Source organism: Lepisosteus platostomus, chromosome 24, assembly GCF_059453375.1.
Source record: "Lepisosteus platostomus isolate fLepPlt1 chromosome 24, fLepPlt1.hap1, whole genome shotgun sequence".
Taxonomy (NCBI): Eukaryota; Metazoa; Chordata; class Actinopteri; order Semionotiformes; family Lepisosteidae; genus Lepisosteus; species Lepisosteus platostomus.
The window spans coordinates 13,474,296-13,496,914 of NC_142634.1; the positions used below are offsets into that span (position 1 = coordinate 13,474,296).

A 22,619-nucleotide genomic window follows, 5' to 3' on the forward strand; every position below is an offset into this window, starting at 1 on the left:
GGGGGGGTCTGGGGACTCACCGACTTGGAGGACTCCAAGGACCCGGAGGACAGGGTGTCCCTGCTGCCCCGGCTCTTGGAGCTCAGGTGAGGGGAGGAGGAGGGCGAGTCGTCGATGTAGGGCATCATGTCATGGTGCCGCCGCTGCTCCTCCGCCCGGTCCGCGTCGTAGCCATAGGTGGGCGGCGTCCCGCTGAAGGAGGCATCTGCAAGAGAGGAAGGGGTCAGCTGGGGTCAAAGGTGAAAGTTCAACATCCCCTATCAACCACTGTAATCTCCATTCCTCTCTATCTGGGCCATTGTTATTCTTGACCAGGAAGACGTGATCTGAAAAGAACTAAAAGAAAATTAGCCCCATTTTATTCATTCCTCATTTATCATTTTTAGAACTTCTAATAGATTTAATTGAAGATTTTATCCAGTAGTTTTTTTTTTTTAAAACACGTTTTTCTCATTTTTTACAGGAGGGAAAAACATCTAATTGAGATTGCAAATCAGTTCTACACTTTGGAGCTATTCCTGCTTTAGAGCAGAATACTAATCTTTTACAATTTTGTTAGAACGTTATCATTTTGTCAGCATATACCATCAGAAACTGGTTAAAATGGAAAGATATTTCCCCCCTACATTGTCTAAGTTGTAGAAGCAATATGAACCAATTACTTGGCTTCATAATTTCATCAAACTAATCTCTGTGATGGAGAAATGTCTCAAAAAATGAATCAATGTTCTAATATTACAGTCCTTTTTTTAATTTCCTACTTAGAGGGAAGTCAGCACCAGCAAATTCTGATTAGAACACAATACCACAGTGCTCTACCGTTTATTAATATGACAGCACCACTCATTCAGAGAATAAAAACCTCAGTGTTTTATTATTTTTCAATTTCAGATAGGGCGACTGTCTAATTTAAAACGATTTTCTCCTTGAGGTTTTTATTTTATGGGCCTTCGTATTCTAAAAACCTCCACAAAAATTACAGGAGATAAATTTGCTAATCATCAATTGCATTTCTTTCTTCAACACCATAGATACTGCCTTCATTAAAAATCGGTAGTCCACTTGTAATTACTGGCACTTAAGAAAAGGGTTTGAATATAGCTGCTGTCAAAGAAATTATGAATTCAATTAAGCAACCCACACATCACTAATCTAGGAGTCTTTAAATGATCTTACTAAAAAATGTCATGGATTAAGAAAGGCTACAGTTTTGAAAGGAAATTCATTATCTGTTACTTTGGGGAGGCCTTCAAGTCTGACAAAAGAGAAGAGAAAGTGTCCTATTTAGAAGTTTAGGACTTTGGCAGACATTTTTTCTGGCTGTTTCTCAACATCCTTTTTTTAAGGTTCCTGAACAATGAATCTTTGGCTTGTGAAAGCACCTGACCGGAGTTTCAACAAAATCAATGTCTTTACTCTCAGACCCAAATTGGCAGGCAAGGTATTCATTTAAACGAGCAAACGGCCTGTTCTCTCACTCTTGCAAACCCACATTGTGACATTTCCAAAACATCTGACAACGACTGCTAAGAGCAAAGGCCCAGCAATGAAGACACAGATGCACAGGCCCAAAATTAAGCTTCTTTGCAGTGCCAGTAGATGCTTGTATAATCCGCTTTTGGCATCCATTTCCCTAAAATACTTCATTTTCAAATTGAACATGAGAGCTTATGGACTAAGCACTAGTAGAGCACCTTTGAATTTCATTAAAGCTTTTACTAAGAGCTTTTAAAAATTACCTGCCCTTGTGAACTGGTGTACCCAACATGACTCTTTTATTCAGAAATCGCGCTCTCTCATCATTTCATTAAGATGTGCACAGACATAGCAAACCAGTTTTACTGCCTATCTGTCAGTGTCAAACAGGTGAATTGTTGAAAGATTCTTGGCACCTCTGAGATTGAGGAATGTCTGTGTAAATACTGAGGCACTGGTACCCAAAGGAAATAAAAAACACCCATATTTTCTTGTGAATTTTTCTTCCTTATGTGAATGGTTTCTTGGTATTTTCAGGCTTTCAAGGAACAAAAATCATTTTTCCTCAAAATGCAGAAAACATCACAAATACACAGTTGTTCTTGGTCACAGCAGGCTTTCTGCTGCCAACATAATCTTTTGCGACTCACAAAAATAAATTATCAAGCTACTGTATTCAAATCCCACACGACCTTCACTGCCAAACCCTAGTGCACCATTCTGCCTGTGGGATACCGAAACGCTGGCTCCAATCCACACACACAAGCTAAAATAATCTCAGTCACAGCTTTCTTTGGCTCAGAAAACAGAATCTCCTTCTAAATGCATCAGGAACACAGAAAGCAGCGATCCATTTATGATTTTCTCATTTAGAAAAGGACAGGCATATTTGGAAAGAAACTTGCCTCCTGACATTAAAACATCAGTTTCGGTGAAGAGTTTTCTTCATACACGACAAAGCCCTTGAAGTCACTCACTGGAAAATAACCAAAGTCTGTACGGTGGTTTGGTTAGTTTGATTTAAGAACTACTAGAACTGGAAAATTGTACAAATTCTCATCGAGTTTTTACTTGCGTTTGAGGCCCCTGCTCTAAATGGAAGATTTTCAGATATAAATGTGTTACAAATATAAATAACATCACACACAGTATATAGGCTGCATTGTGTCAGCTTCTTTATAACCAACTGATCATTCGAGGGACTTGTAGCACCAGTTCCTTGTTGCCATACACAGCCCAGGTTGTTGTTTAACTAGGAGATACATACAGTACATGTAACTACTGCTAACTAAACCCTAGTTAAAAGCCATGAAAAGCATACAAAACACATTTTATATCTTTCAATGGATGGCAATCCAGACTTTAAATCAAAAAGCCTTTTGGGAACTGGAATAGACAACCATGCACCTAGACCGTGGGAGTCAAAATCAAAAGGAAAGAATCAGTTTCTACGTCCATTCCATGCAGACCAGTAAGATGCGGTATGTTGGCCTGCTGAACACAGCTTAATGGGCACTCACAGGAAACAGAGGTCTTCACCCAGATTTTATTTCATTTCCCCCTGAGAGCTGGGGGGTTGGGATTGACCAGCAAAAATCTAGAATCAGTTTAGGCCGGAAAAAAATAATTTGATTGATCTGTGAGCAATTGGGTTTCCTCTTTATCCCAATCAGCCCCAGCCCAGCATAGTCTGTGGAAGAGTCTGTTCGCACCGCCATTACAGGGCTGGGCATTAAACTCAGCTGCTGTGAAAACTGACCTCTTAAAATTACCCCCCACAGTTTGAAATGAGGATTCATGCACTGATGAGCATGCACAAACTGGCACAGTGAAGAGGATGGTATTTGCCACTACAGTTAACTTGAGGGGGTAGTCACTGCAACCTATCCCAGCATGCCACTAGAGCAGAGTTACATGGCAACTGGGCTCCGAGCAGAGCACAAGCCAAGTGTTGGCAGCTCTCACAGAAACAGCAGGAGAAACAATTACCCAGAGTTTGTCCAGATAGTTTTACTGCAATAATAAATTATAGTAATAAAGGTGACAGTTCTGAAATGTGTCACACTGGGGCGAATTTAATAAATCCTCAGCTCTTCGTAATTATCTCTACAGCTTCTATAGCGGTCTCTGCATGGCTTTACAGACGGACTGTTAAAGCTCAGTCCCTCCCAGTTACAGGCAAGGCTTTGGAAGGCTTTACTTTTAAAATTGCATTAATAAATAACTGGGCTGCATGGTGGTGCAGTTGTTAGCAGTGCTGGGGCCCTGGGGTTAATTCCTGGCCTGGAACGCTTTCTGAGTGGGATTTATATTTTCTCCCCGTGTTCACATGGGTTTCCTCCTGGTGCTCTTCTTCCCTCCCAAACTCTAAAGACATACTTGGAGGTTGATTGGCTTCTGGGAAAACGGGCCCTGGTGTGAGTGTCTGTGCGTGTCCTGTGATGGACTGGCATCCTGTCCAGGGCGTACCCCGGCTCGCGCCCGTTGCGTGTTGGGATAGACTCCAGCTCCCCCAAGGAAGGCACCATATGACTTTTTTTCTGAACACGGATAAAGACGGGTACCCCCACTTGAGCAGTACCTGGAGATCGAGCCGAGGAAGCCAAGGAGCGCTGAGGTGGGGACATTGACTATTCAGGGCAGTAATGATACTGGGCATTTAGGGCTTCAACCAATGGGATACACTAATCCAGATCTAAGGTGTGAGATTGCATAAAAGCAACATTGTCATCTTTGCTAATGCATAGTAAGAAGTAAAGCTTCATTTTGCTAGTCAGGGCTTAATTTCAAGACTGAAGTGCCACCATTTAAAAAAAACAAATCAACTAGTTGTAGCAGTTGATTTGAGGCCAGCTACCTCATTACTGAGAACAGTCAGTGCCCTTTCAGTCCTTCACTGCAAATCATGTGTATGATTTCCTAAACCACATGGGCCTTTAGCCATGGGGAGTGCTAGTTTAATAAGGTAGCCATGAATCACACATAAACCACAAAGGAGGAGAATCCTGACTCTCTAATCTCCCAGCCTAGCACAGTTTAGAAAAGAAGATCCCACTCTAAATTGGGCTTGAGTGGGAGTTAGCAACATCTGGGAACATCTGTAAGGCATTCCTTCCTTGATGTTCCAGCAGGATTCCAACAGCAATGGACTCCCCTCTGACTAGAGTGCGTGACACTGCTGTCTCGTCATCGAGCAGGAGCCTCAAAGATAACATACTTGTCCTTTCTTAACAATCACAGCAGTTAAATAAGCCAAGGAATTCAGCACAAAAGTCATCACAAGTGTGGCCAGACAGTTGAATGCCTATAAAACAAAGTTGCCACAGCTGTACAAAAGTTCTGTTATGACCCAGTTACAAAAATATGTTAAAATGGTCTAATTAGACATTTTGCAGGATTTCCAAATTTAATATTTTCATTTACCTTTCCACCAAGAAACGTCCTTTCTCTCTGGACATCACTTAACATATGGTGATGTCTTAATTTGACACTTAAGGTACAGCTCATACAGAATTCAGAGAGGTACACTGTATAATTTGTATTTTTTTTCTCAGATCTATTAGCAGCTAAATACTTGAATTTCCCCATCTATGCTCAGGCTATCAATAAAGGTCACTGAGCTTTACAGAATGAGGATGTGCAGAGGTCTTGAGACATCCCAGACAACACTCACTTGGCACAGGGACAAAAATGGAAATGACTCAAAACTAAGAAGCACATTTCAAAACGATTTCATTTCAAGGAATCTGTTTGTTCACCATGAATCCCACAAGACAAACACTTTGATATCAAATACTTCTATAACATGTAAGCTTCAAAAACAAAGAACTAGCTGAAGACAGCTATCTGGCAGAAATAAAAACTTTATATGACATCTTTTCATTTTCAGAAAGACTAATAAAAGAATATTAAATGACAAGACATTTCAATGAGATTTATACGTATTACTTATGTATTGTAAGTAATACTTATATGTATTCTACTTATGTAGAAATTATCTAACTGAATCAGTAATGATAGCTGTTGAGAATATACAGTCCTGAAGTTAATTCAGTACCAATGGAAATGTATACAGTAGCTGTTCTTTGGTTGTACATACAATGATGAAAATGATAGTGCAACTGTGTCCAAGCTATAATTCAGTAAAGACAGTAGTACAGTATATAATGTTCTTGAGTACAGCTATAAATCACTAAATAGAATAGTATAAGTAAAGTCTATAGAGCTGCAATACAGTTGTAACAATCTTTAGTAATGCCTATTATTTGGATGTATAATAATTTGTTTGTTAAACTGCAGTAGTGTAGACATAAAGGCTCTCATTTCCATTTGTTGTTCACCAATTTATGACATTTCTTAAACTAGTTATTGAAGTTAATTAAACTTCAATACATTTACAAACCTGCATTTACTTTGATACTGTGTTGTCATTCAGAGGGAGGTACAGCAGAGCACCTTCCAGGAGCTCTTTCAAATCAAGACTCGAAACCTTTTTCTTGAGAAGGGCTTTAATTTAACCGGTTCTGCGTCTGCCCCTTTACTTTCCTGTATTCCTTACTGTAATTGTGTAATCCTCCTCTCTCCTTCATTGTGTATTTTTTTCTGTAAAACACTTTGAGAAGCCGCCTTTTAAGGCATCAAATAAAATACAGTTGACATATCCTACACTGCCTGTTTGATGCTGAAACAGTGACATGTGGTCTATTTTTTTCCCCCAAGACTAGCCTACCGTAATGCCGTGGAAATCTTCTAATCTAGAGTACAAACAATAGGCTTTAGTATGCATGTCCAGAATTCTGTTGTTTATGTGCTAATTAAAAGTACTCTTGATAAGCCCATAACTCCTGTTCTCGGTGAACTGCACTGGCGCCCAGTAAAATTGAATGTGGACTTTATGCTCATACTGTACACACAAGGGTCAAGCTCCAGATGTGCACAAGAATTCTTTACATGAGTCTCGTCCAGCTCTTAATCCCAGAACTGCAGACTCAGGTCTTCCTACGGTGCAGAAGACCAGGCTCCACACGGTGGGGAACAGCCTCGTGTGAAGCACCAGAACTGGGGTGGTCACTGCCCAAATACGTTAGAGATCCGCTGGCATTTCAACACTCACTTACAGACCCATCTTCTCACCAAAGCCTTTAATTCAGAATTGACTGTTTTTTCTTGGTTTCAGTAGGTCACTTTGCTATGCTTTTCTTTTTACTTCCGTTCCATGTATTACATCTGCTTTTTCACAGTGCTTTTGAATTTCTTGAAAGGGCTCATTAATAATATGATATTATTATTATTACATCAATTATTATCCATAAATTAAGTCAAAATGACTCACCAGGCTGTACATAGCTATAGTACTTCCCTAAATTATCCAAACCGCTGTGACTATTAAGTGTTCCATGCTGGAATAATGACAGGAAAACCATTATTTCCTCCCTAACCCAATAGTTACTTTAACCGATAAATAACAATTATTAAAGGCTACTGAAATGTAATTGCAGTAATAACTAAATTGCAGGCTGTCACTGTGTGGCTGTCTTAATGCGGCAACTTCAATGAGACAGACAGAGATACTTGTTGGCAGATTGGTGAACACCACCATTCTCCATTACAAAAAAAGACTCCCACTTGTTCCCCTAAATTTCCTTTTTTGCAGATGTGGATTTGGTACAACACCATAGTTTCAATCACTGCTTTGAATGCATTGTGGCTCTTCTGAGGTAAAGGTTAGACTTAAGAGCAGGTACCTTGGTGCTCACAGTGATCGACCTTTCCAAATAAATCAGATGTAAAGTAGCTCCTCATCGTTTAAAGAGTTTGTAATATACTATAATATACTTCCCAGAAGAAACTGTACAACAACTTCTTCCATCACATGTTTACAGTACATACTGCACAAAGCCACAATGTCTTTCAGGTTTGCCTCACGATAACTAACATATACATAATATTTTCAATAGATTTCCAGTTATGTTTCAAAACAATCTCTGTTTATCTGATTGAGGTAGAATAAGGTAAGGACAATAATAAAGTGAAAGGACTCGGACAAAAATATCAAATAATAAAATATAAATGAGTATTTAGCAGAGAGATGAACTCTGCTGAAATGCTTTTCTGTTGTAGTGTTGTATTTTCTTGAGAAGCTTGAGAACTGTAGTTCAAAAATGCTTTTCCTGTTAAACCTGGAGAAATGTAAAAAAACTGTCAAAGGAATGCTAATGGGAGCTTTTCCTTTTCTTTTTTACCATCTGAAAAGCAGGGGGAGAGGGCAAAAAGGAAATCTCGCAAACCCATTTTCATCTTTCTGTTTTTTTTTTCTGGGAGGTGGGTTTTCAGATGCGAATTTAATATAAAGGAGGGCGATTGCAAGGTCTGAAGGGGAGAGATAAATTCGACACACATTCCCTCTTCAGCAGCTCTTTCTTTCATCAAATCGCTCTCACGGCAGTGTAGAAAGACAGGCTTGTCCCCAGAGACGCTTCACTTCTACAGAAGCCTGGGTGGCTCAGAACCCCTTCCCCACTACCACCAAGATAAAGAAGTCACCTCTTTCACTGGGCCACCTGACCATGACCATGAGTATCTCATTTGGAAGCAATTTAGTTTACAAAAGAACAGATATGAAACTGAAGGAAGCAGTAATTGGCCTATTGGAAAACAAAAAATACCACACAGCTGATCTAGGCGGAAAACACTAAGATGCTCAGGATGAATCCCATAATTTGCAAACAATTACATGAAAGTGCTTCTCTAAAAAAAGAAAAAAGATTGCTAACAGCGCGTAATTCAATTTTAATGCTTACTACTATATGAGGGTTAAAACTTAAATACCACTGAAGAAGTACACTGCCTCTGGAAGAATTCCATCTACTGCTTTTAACTTTTCTTCAAATCGTCTTCAGAACGACCTCAGCCTGGTCAATAATATCCAGTGAGAGCTTTTCATTTACACAAGCAGAATGCAATAAAGCTCAAAGGAAATTCCTGTCCTAGATCTTACGGCTTCGTATATTTAAAATATGAGCACCTACAGTATTTTACACATGAGGTGTATGTGAGTGGAGTGGAGTGGAACTATTGGCTTATACGGGGCCTGTGACCAGCTTGTTCCTGAACTGGTTTTGCACATTATGAATGAAATCGTTATAGACTGCTCCAAAAGCAGTCATGCAGACCTGCTACAGTTGGTTTTCTCTGTGAAGAAATGCAAGGAATAAGGACTGATCTGTGATAGCTTAACAGCGATTGTTGTTTGCACATCTTAAAAACATGTTTGGTCAATTGCCCTCAAATAATTTCTTAATGGGATGTTTTTTTATGGTTCTATGTTTCAGGTGGCAAAATGCTAATACTCCAGATGTGCCTCAAACCCAGCTACTGGCTTTCTTCCCTCAAGGAAAAAGAGGTTGTGAACTGTTCACAAGCAGTATGTTAAAATGATCTGATTCCCTGCAGTTCAGCCTCTCTGGACTCACAAGCACATCAAGAGAGTCTCTACCTGCAACACAGGCTGGGCCTAGAAATCCAGAGAGCACTGTGTCATAGACTAGGAGCTGGCCAGCGCTCCATTTTTCCATATACTCTAAGCTTTACTGGGCTTATACAGGGCTTTTTGCAGGGAACTTACTTAGTAAACTACAGCCGATTCATAAATTAGAAAGATATACAGTAAGGAGAAACATAAGTTGCAGATACAGGTCTGAAAAAACAAAAAAAGGAGAAATAACACACTGTTTGTTATTCAGAAATACTAATTAGATTAAGAGAGAAATCCATTTACCAACCATGGGTTATTCTAAAAATACATTAAACATTTCTGCAGCTCATTAACTTGATGTACAGTATGTCATAAAAGATATTATGTCATTACGATATTATAAGTCACTAAAGATTTCTAACACAAAAAGGTAACCTACCAGCAGCTTAAGTGCTTTATTGTGAAAGTGCTTGAAATAATAATAAAGATAAAACAAATAAAGAAATTAAACAAGACGTAGACAGCAAAAGCCTTTGAAATATGATCCAAGAAAGCCTGATTGATGCTGTCTGTGTCAGACTAAACACGGAAAATAATCAATCTTCTTTCTCTTCCTCTTTGTGTCCCAAACACTATTCAGATCTTTCAAAAGAGACAATAGATGTGCACTCACCCCAAATAATGTTCACAAGATAAAGGGGCCTTAGGGGAAATTCAAATGTGCCCCTGAACCTGACCAAGATTGCTTTAAAGCTTTAAATCAAGAACACACAACTTAGTCTCAGACACCTCTGATTTATCTGGAGTGCTGCTGTAATAACGAGCCTTTGTGTCTGAGCAAAGCACACAGTTGAATTCAGCAGTGTTCTGCAGGAGTGGATTTTCATCTTCACAGCTTTTTTGTCAGTGGCCTCTGACTCCTTCAGCTGCTAGGAAAACCACCTCAAATTCAGTGTGCTTCTTCTAGTGTTTGGTACAGTATGTTTGCTGCACAAAGGAGCAGGATGTTTTCCTAATTGTAATTATCTCATCAAACAGCAGATAACTGTTGCTCCCATTGTGCATGCCTATGTAAGGGTTCTGATCCCACTAACACCTCTTCCAGCAGCAACCTTAGCTTTCCCAGGAGTCTCACACCCAGGTACTGACCAGGCTCACACCTGCTGAGCTTCAGTGGGCTGCCAGTTATGAGTTGCAGGATGATATAATGATCCATAAAAAATAATTACAAAGAAAGGGGTTATAGGTGAAACCAATTTTACAAGACACAAAGTGACACAGGCTCTAACCCTTGGAAAAAGCCACACCTTTCAATTGGCAGTATAGCTGTGTCACTTAAATGCCAATGCACTTCAAGACAATGACCAATGATCACAAACTGATGAGCAAGAGCAGCCAGACAGTTGCTTCTGCTGGAGCAACCCTGGGGAAGGGACCCTGGGGGAAAGTATGGACCTGTGTGGTATCAGTGGTTTGTGCTTTTTCTCAAAACCGATTTTCAGAGGATGCTATTCCATTTTATCTTAACAGCTCATATCCGTGCACCTCAAATATCCAGTTACCTTGATTATACGGCAGATCACAAAATTAAGACTGCTACACTTACTTCCTGAACATGAACAATCTTAATCCCTTGGGCCATGCACAAGTGATCTAGAACAGGAGAAAACTGAACACATGAATTCAAGATTCAGCCACAGAGAATGTTATCCTCTGGACCCAACAATCAGTAGCTTCTGTTTTCCGTTCACACTCTGAAGAGTGAGCACTTTTTGTCGTACGATTTGCAAGATGGAATTCCTGATCTGAGCCCCTGGCTTGATGCACCTGTTATGAAGGAGCTTGGAGAAGTATGGGCGTCTGCAGTATCAGAGATCCGTACTTATTCCGAAACTGTGATTTCTGAGGACTGACAACCGAAGGAATCAACACATTTTTCCCCGAAACGCCGGCATCACTGCGGGACATTTTTTTAAAAGGAGATGACCACTGGCCGTTTCCTCGTATGCACCACTGTCAGTGTGCTGCAATCAGGGCCATAAATCTGGGCAGTGGTATCCGCAGCAACAGAGAGAGGAAGAGCCATCCAGGCTGCGGCCTGCACGATTATTTGTACTTTACACGCCTCCGAATGTGGCAAGGGAAGATAAGGAAAGATTTTTTATTATTCTTTTTAATAGATCGCACTTATCAGATTGCGCTTTTCTTTTCAATTTGCAGACACGCAAATCACAGTTGGCCCATCTGGTGCGGCCTGCTTTCCCATCTCTTCCTTCGCCAAATTGAATTATTTTAACATTTTCTTTCAGGCAAGGACGAGGCCGCTGCCCCTGTGTCCTACAGATGGATTAACAGCTGTAATGGGAAAAGACCCGTTTTCAAGCCTCGTTTCTCCCCCATGGATCTACGGTATGTTGCCAGGTACTTCCTCATCCCACAACCAACTTCAAATCATCCCACTTTCAAAGGGCAGAGTAGAAATCTTGGCACAATAAGATGTTCAAGCCTCTTTGACAGAGCGCGTGGCTTTTCGACTGCGTCTACTCAGGGCCCCTACAGGTACCCCACTGTAGTGTTTTTTTGCGTTTGAGAGTGAAATTACATTTGAAAGAAATAATACAAGCTGGCACAAGTGAGCTGTTACGTTCCTTTGTCTTCCTGTGATTTTGCTCAACCTGTCAAGGCCGACGACTGGGGCCGCAGTAAACATCACAGCGTCTCTCTGTTAAAGAGGTTTCAGCACAGCGGAAATCAGCAAAAAAAAGTAGCTTCTTCTAGGCTAAATAACAATAAAAGTAAGTTCAAGGCTGTTCTGATAAACAAAAAAAATCCTAAAAGGAATTCCGTAAGGGGGCAAGATGAAGAGCTGCAGGTTCTGAAAGGGAAACTGAAGAGGCTGAGCTGGAGTTTGGCAGGTAATGCAGTCTAACAGCAGAGTGGCTGAAGCCTGAACAAACAGAGAAAGCCTTGGGATACAACCGTACTGTTTACACTGCAGGAAGAGGCTATTACCGGCCTGGTCAGGCGAAAGAAGAAGGAAAATATAATTTGTGAAAGCACTAGCTGGAACACGCAGCAACACTGAGATGGAAAAGAAGCTCCAATCCACAGTTTTTCAGGAGAAGTCTACTAAAAAACGGCAACAACATTAATGGATTTGTTCCATTTGAATAATGATATTTATTAGATTCTGCAGAGGCATCAAAGCTGTTGTAGTAATTTAAGTAAAGTCACGTCCAAGTATCAATTGTGTATTCTGCAATGATAATATTTATAAAGCCCTATGATTATATCAGGAAGAGTGGAACCCTGAATTCATGTATACTTCATTTAATTTGACTAAATCTAAGATTATTTTGTTCCTGTCACAAAAGAGAATATTCCAAGACTAATTTAAAGTCCTGCAGTACACAATAACAAGGAGACACGACCCCCTGCATAATCAGGATCATCTAGAGATTCATCTAGAGTTCATCTGGAGATTCACGGGGGTTTTAAGCCAGTGGATGAAGACAGCGCTCTCCCATGAGCGAGAACGGCAAAGAAAAGGAGAGGGAAATGCACGACTTTTAATGTCAATGGCTACCATCCGTCCACTTTCCAACCACCTCTGCCAATTCAGCGTCGCAGAGGAGCTGGAGCCTATCCTGGCAGGAAATAGGGTGCACCCTGTACAGGCCGCTAGTCCAACGCAAAATCGAGAGGAACATACGAACTCCACGCAGACAGCACCCCGGCCAGGCACTGACCCCAGGGCCCCAGCGCTTGCCAGGCAGCAATGCTGGAGGCAAATCCTTTCCCAGATATTTGTTTTCAACCAGACGGAAACAGCCCTGCTCTGCCGCAGCCAGTGATGCACTTGGCTTGATTTGATTTGCAAGAGACACCCAGGCCGTTCAGAAGCAGCGCTGGACGGGCTCCACGAGCTGCTGACAATCCAGCCTGTGTGCCTGGATAATGTGAGGCCCTCGCCTGCACTCAATTACAGCACAATAACAGCTCTTACAGGAGCACAGCTTGCTTCAAAGGGCCAGACCGTCCTTTCCCTAACCCTCCTAGGCAACTAGGATGTCAAGATGAAGGACTCAGACTGCTTAGTCAGCAATTCCGTTACCACAAGAAACACATTTTATATCTCTTTAACAGAACCATCTGGGCCCCTATAAATAAACAAGCCTGTCTGCCTCTGAAACCTACATCCATGGAAAAACCTGGCCTGCCATCCTTCAGTTTCCTCCTCTTTCTGCTAGCAACCGTAGGGAGGAAAAAAAAAAGATATCAGAAATGACGTGAATTCTTGCACAATTCACAAATCCACAGAACATCAAAGCCTGCAAGCATCTTTGGTTGAGTACTTCCAACAAAATGTTATATTTCTCATAACCGTGGGATATTTCTACACCCCCAAAAAACTGCTGCTTTATGCCTGCAAGTCCTTGTGATGGAAAGGGCAAGCAATGTTCAGAACACATGAGCCGATTTCTTAAATAACAGCCCCACCCCCCAAATTATGATAAAACACTTTATTAAACGATAAACAAGAATTTGTGCCTGCACCACTGTCGGTGGTGATATATTAAAGTAACAAGAACAAGCACGATGTGATGTATGCATTGAAATACATGCGCCCCCACGCACACAAAATCGTCAAAACAAGGATAAGATTAGTACATGTAACATGCGAGTTGTTCCATTTCGTGGTTTATTCAGATACTTACAAGGGCAATCTAAATGCAAAACTGTACCAGCTAATATATAACCATAAATGAATTTTATGAAGTGCAAAACCCAAACTCAAATGAAATAAATTTACATGAAGGCAGAGTAAATAGCTCTTACAAACCCTGCTGCGCTCTGCAAACATATTAGGCGACTGTATCTGGGAGTGCTAACTGATAAGGATAAACTGTGCAGTAGCATATTTTATAAGGATTACAGTCACTCGTTCATTTATTTATCCAGCAGGTTCACTGCGGAGCCCACACTCCTCAAAGTTAGGTCTGCCCACAATTCTCATGGCTGCATGCACAATGACAGTCGAAATGGCCTTCTTTTTGCATTTCACGGGTTAATAAAAAGGAGAAAAGCCTACTCTTGTCTCAAAAATCGACTGCAAAAAATAAAAGGGAATCGAAAAACTATGGTGCATCCCCTGCTACAGGGAACCCTGACTCAGGTCAATTGAGATGGACTCTTGAAAGAGGTTTGATTGCCAAGACACTCACTGATGCCCATCCAGCATACTGAAGATGTTGCTGCCCACAGTAAAGACTGATGAAAGTGGTGAGAGGAGTATGTGCAAACCAAAAATAGGAAAAAGTGTACTTGTAAACCCCAGTAAGCTTGTTAAGGAATTGAAATAAGCATAAAACCTACAAAGCTGTAGCTGTGGAAAAAGGTTTTGTAGCTTCTGAAAAACCATGACCAATTCCATTTCTTTGGTTCGGTTTGACATGAATATCAGAAAAGGTTAGGCTGACACCTTGGAGCACGACAGTCCGTTCATTCTGGTGTGGTCGTGGGTGAACAATACATGTACTAACTTCACGTCAGAAAGAGAAGGCAAGCACTGTGGCATGTCTGTCCCAGCCCAGGCCAGCGAGCACCCTATGACTGCTGTTGAAATCTTCCCAGAAATGATCGCAGCACATTTCTTACAAATTATTTCCTGAAAGTACTTAAACAAAGCTTTCCTTTCAACCCGGGCAGAGTTCAAAAGGCCACAGAGAATACTACTGAAGGAACAGCTGAAGCTGTGGAGCCATATGACTGTGGAACTTTTCCACACATTACCACTGCCAAGCAAGCTGTCCCTGTCATGTTCAAAAGCAGCATCCAGTCAGCAGAGAAAATTTAGCAAAAACAGAAAGTGAAAAACTTCAGACTATAGACAAGGAACATACCATATCAAGTACATTAAGTAATCCCAGTACGCAATATTAACATTTGGCCATCAGCCCAATATTTTTTTAAGAATGCATGAAATGAGCTCATAAAAATACAGTATTGGTATAATACACTAGTCCCCATTTTGGAACTGAAAAAGGTGTTCAGATAAACAACACTAATCAACCTGACTTTTTTTGTGCACTATTAGCTTCCAGTGTTGCCCTTCAAATTCCTCTTCTGCAAGCCAAGTGCAATAAGTCATAGCTTTTATCACAGGGTGCACATCCAATGGCAGGAGATATCCATAGAATTTCTACTAGATGGATTTCCGTCTGGTTAGCCTGGGTTTCAGAGATGAAAGTCACAAAAAAAAAACAGAACTACCTCTGTCCAAACAATTTCCAAAAGGCTCTATATTGACCTGAGGAGCCATATTCCCCACCTTGAACAGTGTAGGAGATTGATCGGATTTCATAGGGCAGAATGGTACATGGAAATTTCATCTTATCCACAATACCACTTTCGTTGGAGTCCAGAGTTCCATGTGTCCTCAAGGTATAATTTTCCTTGAAACATAAAATGAAGCTATCAAAACAAAAAAAGACTGCTGGTATCTTTTACTAGATCCATCTGTGCATTTTCTAAACTGTTTTAAACAGTACAGGTCACGGGGGAGCCAGTGCCTATCCCAGCAAGCAATATGCACCAGGCAGGATACACACTGCATGGGACGCCAGGCCATTGCAGGACACACACAGACACAGACAGAAACCCACACAGTCACGCCACAGCCAAATTTCCCAGAAGCCACTTAACCTACCAGTGTGTCTTTGGACTGTGGGAGAAAACTGAAGCACCCAGAGGAAACCCACACGAACATGAGAAGAACACACAACCTCCACACAGACAGCACCCCAGTTCCAGCACTGAACCTAGAGCACCAGTGCTGTGAGGCACCAATGCTGACCACTGTGCCACCCCCTCAAACAAAGTAAGGGTATATCTGAATAAATACAGACTCGCACTCTGAAATATTAAATTGCACAACACTGTGGATTGGACACTGATTAGTTGCATCTGCTGAATAAACATTGACCTCTTTAATGAGCTGTTCCAAGGAAACATGATTACATTGATTTTAATACCTTTGAGTAAAATATGAAACCAGCAATTCGCACAGTTTATATAAGGGATCTGAGGCAAACATCATTTTCCATTTTCAGCTTTCACTTTTTTAAAGTGATGGTTTGCCACACAATGAAAGCCCTTTCTGATGGGAATAAACAAATGCAGCAACTGTTCTAACCAGGAGGATATAGTATTTACACAAATTCTGCACTAAAATGTATATTAGTTCACATCCTGAATTAAGCTTAACCGTCTACTTGAAACTCACGGATTAAGACAGTGGGACCGGATTGTGACAAGTGGTTGCTTGTCAAAAACTGCGTATTTCACTCATTTACAGGATAAAAAGTTTTGAGTTTGGTCAACCAAGGTACTGGAGTAAAGGGACAGAGCAAAAGGCACTTAAGTAACAAAAAATTATTTAAGCATGTATGACAACAAAAACAGTGTGAAATGCTTATCATCAATAAACAGAAGACTTTGACAATGCTGAAAATCTTTTAATCTGCCTGAATGTTACTGGGTCAGCATCTTTTTGTCTTCCTTTCTTTATCTCTTCATTTTGCGTCTTTACCAAAGGCGCTTAAGATTCTTTAAGCTAGTTACTGTGGTTACCCAGAACAAAAAGGAAGCTGGTGGGTTATCTGTTCTAGTTTCATACATGGCTGTTCAAGGCAAGGGTAACACTCTGAGGTGGAAGAGAAACAGCCCACAGACCATCTTTTAACTACTTTCTCCTTTCATCGATCCCTCCTCTGTTAATACAATGAGCATTACCATCTGCCAGAGGTAAAGCTGTTTCAACATTTCACATTGGATTCTCGCAGTCAGAAAACTCAGATTTAAATGGGAGGAGCTAATACTGCTGTGCTCAGCAGTTGTATTAAAACACTCCAGGGTCAGATATATTTGCAGCTCTAATTTAACACTGAAGCTAGTGACACATTACTTTGACTGTACATTGCATCCTTCTTTCAGAAAGACAGAGGAAGGACTGATGTTTTGGCTGGCTTCACTTTCTCCTACTGCCAATGCCCTGGGGTTTACAGAGCCTTGAAGCTAGGAAGCCTCCATCATCAATTTTCAAAAATCATTTCATGACGTGGATATATTTCTATGAATACTGTCAACCCACAACCAGTCACCAACAGGAGCACTCGTCCCATTTAGCTCAATACAGTATATTGTCTCTTCATTAAAAACACTAAAAACAAATCTTGTTATTACTTATGCTCTTCATTTTCAAGATTGGATCTGAAAGTTCAATTTCCTAGTAGCTTGTGAAAACCCACATTTATTTAGAATGGAAATTTACCAAAATTATTTGGTAATTAATTAATTATTTGGTATCTTATTTTTTAAAATGAAACTGAAGTATTCAGGCATTAAAGAATAGCCCTCCCACAAATACTACTACCACATATGAAAATGCTCAGCTTTCATGAGCACAGTTTGAGTTACGTTGTCAATGGTCAAGATGAAATCTACAGTAGGTAAAATGAAACCACTCCTAATTAGTGAGGATTCTCCTGAAGGCTGATCTCCTTGACAACGGGGCCTAGGTTCAGGAAGAGCACAACCAGACCTGCCCAGGAGACTAGTGTTTAATCAGTTTCCTACACCGGAAAAACTAGGAGAGCACCCCCCGCCCCACCACTAGCACGCTTTCAAGCAAAACCACTGCTCATACACAAATATTCATGAAAATCATAAAACAGCCACACACATCGAAGCAGTTGTACAATTCCAGTTCAGAAAGGCTTAATTGCCTTAGCTGTCAATCGCATTGAAATAAGGTTTTTGACACTGCAGGCTTTCTTTGACTGAAATGTAAAAACCTACCAAATATTTCTCGGCTAAATGTGCTCAGCATAAAGACGTAGATGGACCGTTTCCCTTTCTAGTTTTGGTAATTGAAGCAGAACTGGTAAGAGGCAGTACAAGGCAAAATGTTTATTTATAGAAATATATATATATAATAATTTCATGTATAGAAATTACATTGGAACAACCTGCAGTGTGGTGCAGTTTTCCGTATTTTATCTGAAAAAAATGCTTTGTGCAAAAAAGCAGGCAAAACTTTATTTTTAAAGAACTGGTTTAAAAAAAGAAACACAAGGAGAATAAAAGACTCTGATTATAAGTGGTTTTGGAAATGTTTTACTTGTCCTTTAACCCAGCAAGCTAATACATTCACATGGTAGAGTCATGTAATTAAATAAAAATCCCTGAACTACTGTCCTGACTCTGGTTAGACTGGACTGAAATCTTTTGTTTTGAAAATTGCTTTTGTTGTAACTCAGCTTTTTTAAACCTACACTGTTGACTCTCCAAAATCTTTTCCTTTTTCCAAAAAAGCTTATCGCTAAGTGATTTTGTCAAAATAAAATGCAATTAAATTAAACCAAATGAGTCGTGCTTTGGAAAAAACATGACTAAGAAAGGGAACACAGCTACTGCAAGAGACAAAGCAGAAGGAGCTAAATAAACTTGTTATTGTACGTCTGAAGATTTCCTCACTCCATTGTGGTTTGAACCCCGATATATCATAAGAAATGAAACTAAAATAAGACTAACCAGAACATAAAACCATTTCATAATTATCAAGACTGCACACTTTCCTGCTTCAAAACTCTTCAAGTTACATTTTTCAATTAAACAATTAAATTCTTGGAGGGGAAAAAGCCCAAAACTGTTTAAAAAAAGGAGGCCACAAAAAAAAAGCTGTGTAATAAAAATTTCCATTAAAAAACCTCTATAAAGGCACACGACTGTGCAACCTCCCAAATATCTCAACTAAATTCTGTTTGTAAATGCGTGCCTGGAAATCATTTTTAAGTTTTCTCATTTGAGGAATGAATTCTATTAGGGGGTGAAATCGTGGAGTAAACCTCAAAAACCTACAGGACTTAACAGCTGTACTACAGCTCCCTTAATCAAACCAAAATCAATCTTCAGATTCAGCCAGGAACTTCCACACAGAAAACTCAAGCCTTTACAAAATCTGGACTTCTTCCAATACAACAAAACTTTGCATGACAGTGTTGCGTTACGAGATCAAAAAGTAACTTAAGGAGTTTCCCTTAAGTATAAGGTATAAGGTACAGTTCAGAGTGTTCTTCCCCTGCATATCCTATCACCTCTAGAATTAAACATTACATCAAGAGCTATCTTGGCTGTGCTGCTCCAAATACTTGCTCAAATAACTTATATCCTTACACTTTTGCACCTGACATATAGCCCACTATAATTTTTTTCCTCTCTTTTCTCCTTGTGAGCTGATAAACTTAATTTAGGTTAAAAGACCCGACTCTCCAATGACTTCCAAGACGGATTTAAGCGTTAATGCAATTTCTCAGTCCTCTCTCCCCCACCACTCGCCATAACTGAGCAATTGAGGATAATCGCTTTTATTGAAAAGCTGCACAGCTGAAGACAACAGAATAAACCTCGCTCTCTAATGAGCTTGTTCAGACCTGGCTCGTGCTCTTCGCCGAGGCTAAGCTGATAACTGCCTGAGTGGTTCATAAGAGTCTGAAATTATCTGAGGCACTGCAAAGGTCAGAAGAATAAAAGGCTTCTCTAATGCCTGTAAGATGCAGTTTTGCATTCCCTTTCCTTCAGTGACTGATCATGCCACACAACTATAGCAGAAATTGAATAATTCCGATTGGTTTATCCACAGTGCCTGTCAGCTTTATTGCTAGCAGGGTATCAAAGAATGTCTCAGTTTCTAAAATCCATAACTTCTGAAAACCCAAATCTGCTAAATATAACCAGCTTACAGCTGGGATTGGCATTGTGTCTTGAGAAAGCTTGGAAACAAAACACCCGACCTGCACAATTCACATACTACATTTTTAATATTAAATGACATGGAAGTAACACAAGCCAAGTACGAAAGATACTGTATCTAGTACAGTGTACTTCTACAAGCATACAATGCTGTTAAACCTGAAATGGCGCAAACATAGCAGAGAAAGTCTATCTGTCATCTGTGATCTTTGAGATGTTTAAGATTTCCCTCAGCAGTATCACTGTTCTTCAAAAAGATGCATCTTTTTCTCAGCTAATTAGATAGATAGGGTTTTACAGTATCTAACGTTAAAACCTTATGTGTAATCTAGGATTCTGAATTGCCATGCTTTTCATGAACTTCATTAATTTCTGCCTGGGGGATTTCAGTGATCTCAGGCCTATGTTAACTTTTACTTTAATTCGCTTTGTCATTTGTTCAGTCTCTTATTAGATATTACGATGTCTGCTCATGGGGTATGAACTAATATTTGGGCCACATCGAACTGCCTGCGAATTGCTTGTAACTTATAAGATACCCCACAAGTAGGGTGTTCAGTAAAACAGAAGAAAGGTTTTCCATCACGTGATCCACAAAGCCATTGCCTCTTTGTAATGGTGCAGTTGCCAAACTGCCCCCACTCTACCCTGGACATACAAACTATCCTGGAATCACTTTCTTCTGAGGCTCGTCGCTCTGTCCTCCTGGTAACAGTGCTGCTGGCTTCATCACATTCTGTAGATGTACCACGCTCATAACTCAACACAACTCAATGGCTTTTCACAGGCGTCCTAGCTGGTAAGCACCTGTGCTGACAAACTACTGTACCTGCTGTAAGGGATCTGGCCAGACTGAAGCAGATCAGGGGTCATACGATGCACACAGTACAGTCCCTTGTCCACAGAGAGACCTGCGCAGCTACTGTAGTTCAACAATCTTCACTGTATTTGCTTTTTGAAGAAACATTTTACAACAGCTCAGGAGAAGTGATTCTTGTGGTTAATTAGTTAGACTTTACAGCTGTTGAACCGTGGCTAATAAGGGCCAATCTGTTTCTCACTATTACCCTTAATGTAATTTTATTTTCCTCCTTACACCTACATTCTTTGGCAAGAATCCTGAGGGCTGCTAGACTATGATGAGATTAAACACTGCAGCTCACACAATGTTAAGAATACGGCTTCTCAGTATCCTAATTGCTTTTCTTTTCATTAAAGAGCAGAGTTGATAGCGGAGTTATAGACAGATACGTTTAGAAGGCCTATGAAGTTCTAAAAGCTGCTGTATTTCTTTAGAAAGCTGAAACCATTCCTCCAGTTAGCTTTTCAATATTCAAAAACACATGACAGAGATTAGCCTGAATAATTCTTTCCTCGGGGGCACTACTATTTAGCCTATATTAATAATTGTCCTCGATTCCTGCTGGCACAGAGAGAATTTCAGCTACCAAGGGCTGGGTATATGCCAGTGACTCAGTACACTGCTAGACTCCTTAGATACCCATTCCAATGTCTAAAAATGCACAGCATCTTTATATTCAACTTCCTGAACGTATCACAGGACTGCAAGAAACAAATGTGGCAGAAACAAATGCTTGAAAAGAAGAGTTAAAAACTTAGGAACTAAAAGAGATTTCACCTGGCGTTCAAACTGTCTGCAGTGTGGTTACATTTAAAAACCTTTCTCGTCCTGCACAATTCTCTTACAAGTGGAGCATGCCTCTGGTCACAGATGTATACAGCTGTTAATCATTACAAACGAAATGGCTTCCCTATGTATAACATCCAAATATTAATAGCTACATGCCAGTATCCAGGCGTTTGACTTCCCTAGTTCTTTTTGCAAAGCACACTATTACAGGGGTGGATCAGTGGGGCAGTGGTCAGAGCTGCCATCTCGCAGTGCGGGGGCCTTGGTTTCAATTCCTGGGGTGCTATTTGCATGGAGTTTGTGCTCTCTTCCCATGTTCATGTGGGTTTCCTCTGGGTGCTCCAGTTTCCACCCAGAGACCAAATACATACTGGTAGGTTAATTGGCCTCTGGGAAAACTGGCCCTGGCGTGACTCTGTTTGTATCTGTCTGCCCTGTAATGGGGTGCTGTCCCATATGTAGCATCTTGCCTTCTGCCCACTGCTTGCCAGGATAGACTCTGGCTGCCCCGTGACCCTGTATTGGACAGTGCAGTTAGAAAATGGACAGCATTAAAGATCTAGATCAGATTTATAAATATGTGGATTATTCAGCCTCATTCAAGAAGTGCATCGTCGCTGAGACCCATGTGGGGACTCTGAAGACCACAGCTCCTAAGCCCTGTAGTGTCTGTGAGTGCCTGGGTAAAAATCAAGAATTTGACCTCGGCTGTAAAATCCACCTTAACCTGCTGAAGTCTTACAGCAGCAACATGTATCTCAAAACAGATTAAGAATTTCTTGCTCCCCTGAAACTCACATACTAATTCCAAGAGCTTTATTGGCATGATCAACAAATAATTGTTGCCAAAGCAGATACAATTAACACAACATAAGTCACTACAACACAACACTGATTATTGCCTGCAGTCCTTTCGGCATTGCTATGATATTTTATGAAGACAACATGGGAAATTTACCTTCAGTGAGAACTGAAGGTGATATTTCTTTAAAATTAAATTTAAAAATGTGTACTGGAAGTTTCCCTTTTTCAAGTAATCCCTGGCATACACAGCGCAATCTTCTTAAAGTGAAATACACCGCACAAAAAGGGCTTGAAAAAAAAGTTTACATGTAAAAGCCACTGAAGTCTATAATCCTACATTTTCTACACCGATGAGATTTCTGAACAGCAAATCCGAATTTTGTGTTGGGAATGATTATCTAA

At 40.4% G+C, this 22,619-nt stretch overlaps 1 protein-coding gene across 4 annotated transcripts in view; it reads right to left on the reverse strand.

Annotated features, from left to right (window-relative positions):
• Nucleotides 1-22,619, reverse strand: part of LOC148641723 (breakpoint cluster region protein-like) — a 117,600-nt gene that overhangs the window by 57,824 nt on the left and 37,157 nt on the right. For all 4 annotated transcript variants that reach the window (XM_088618496.1, XM_088618495.1, XM_088618498.1 and 1 more), the window contains exon 2: nt 21-205. In XM_088618496.1, coding sequence (XP_088474622.1) covers nt 21-205 — 185 coding nt within the window. The remainder of the gene's footprint in view (nt 1-20; nt 206-22,619) is intronic.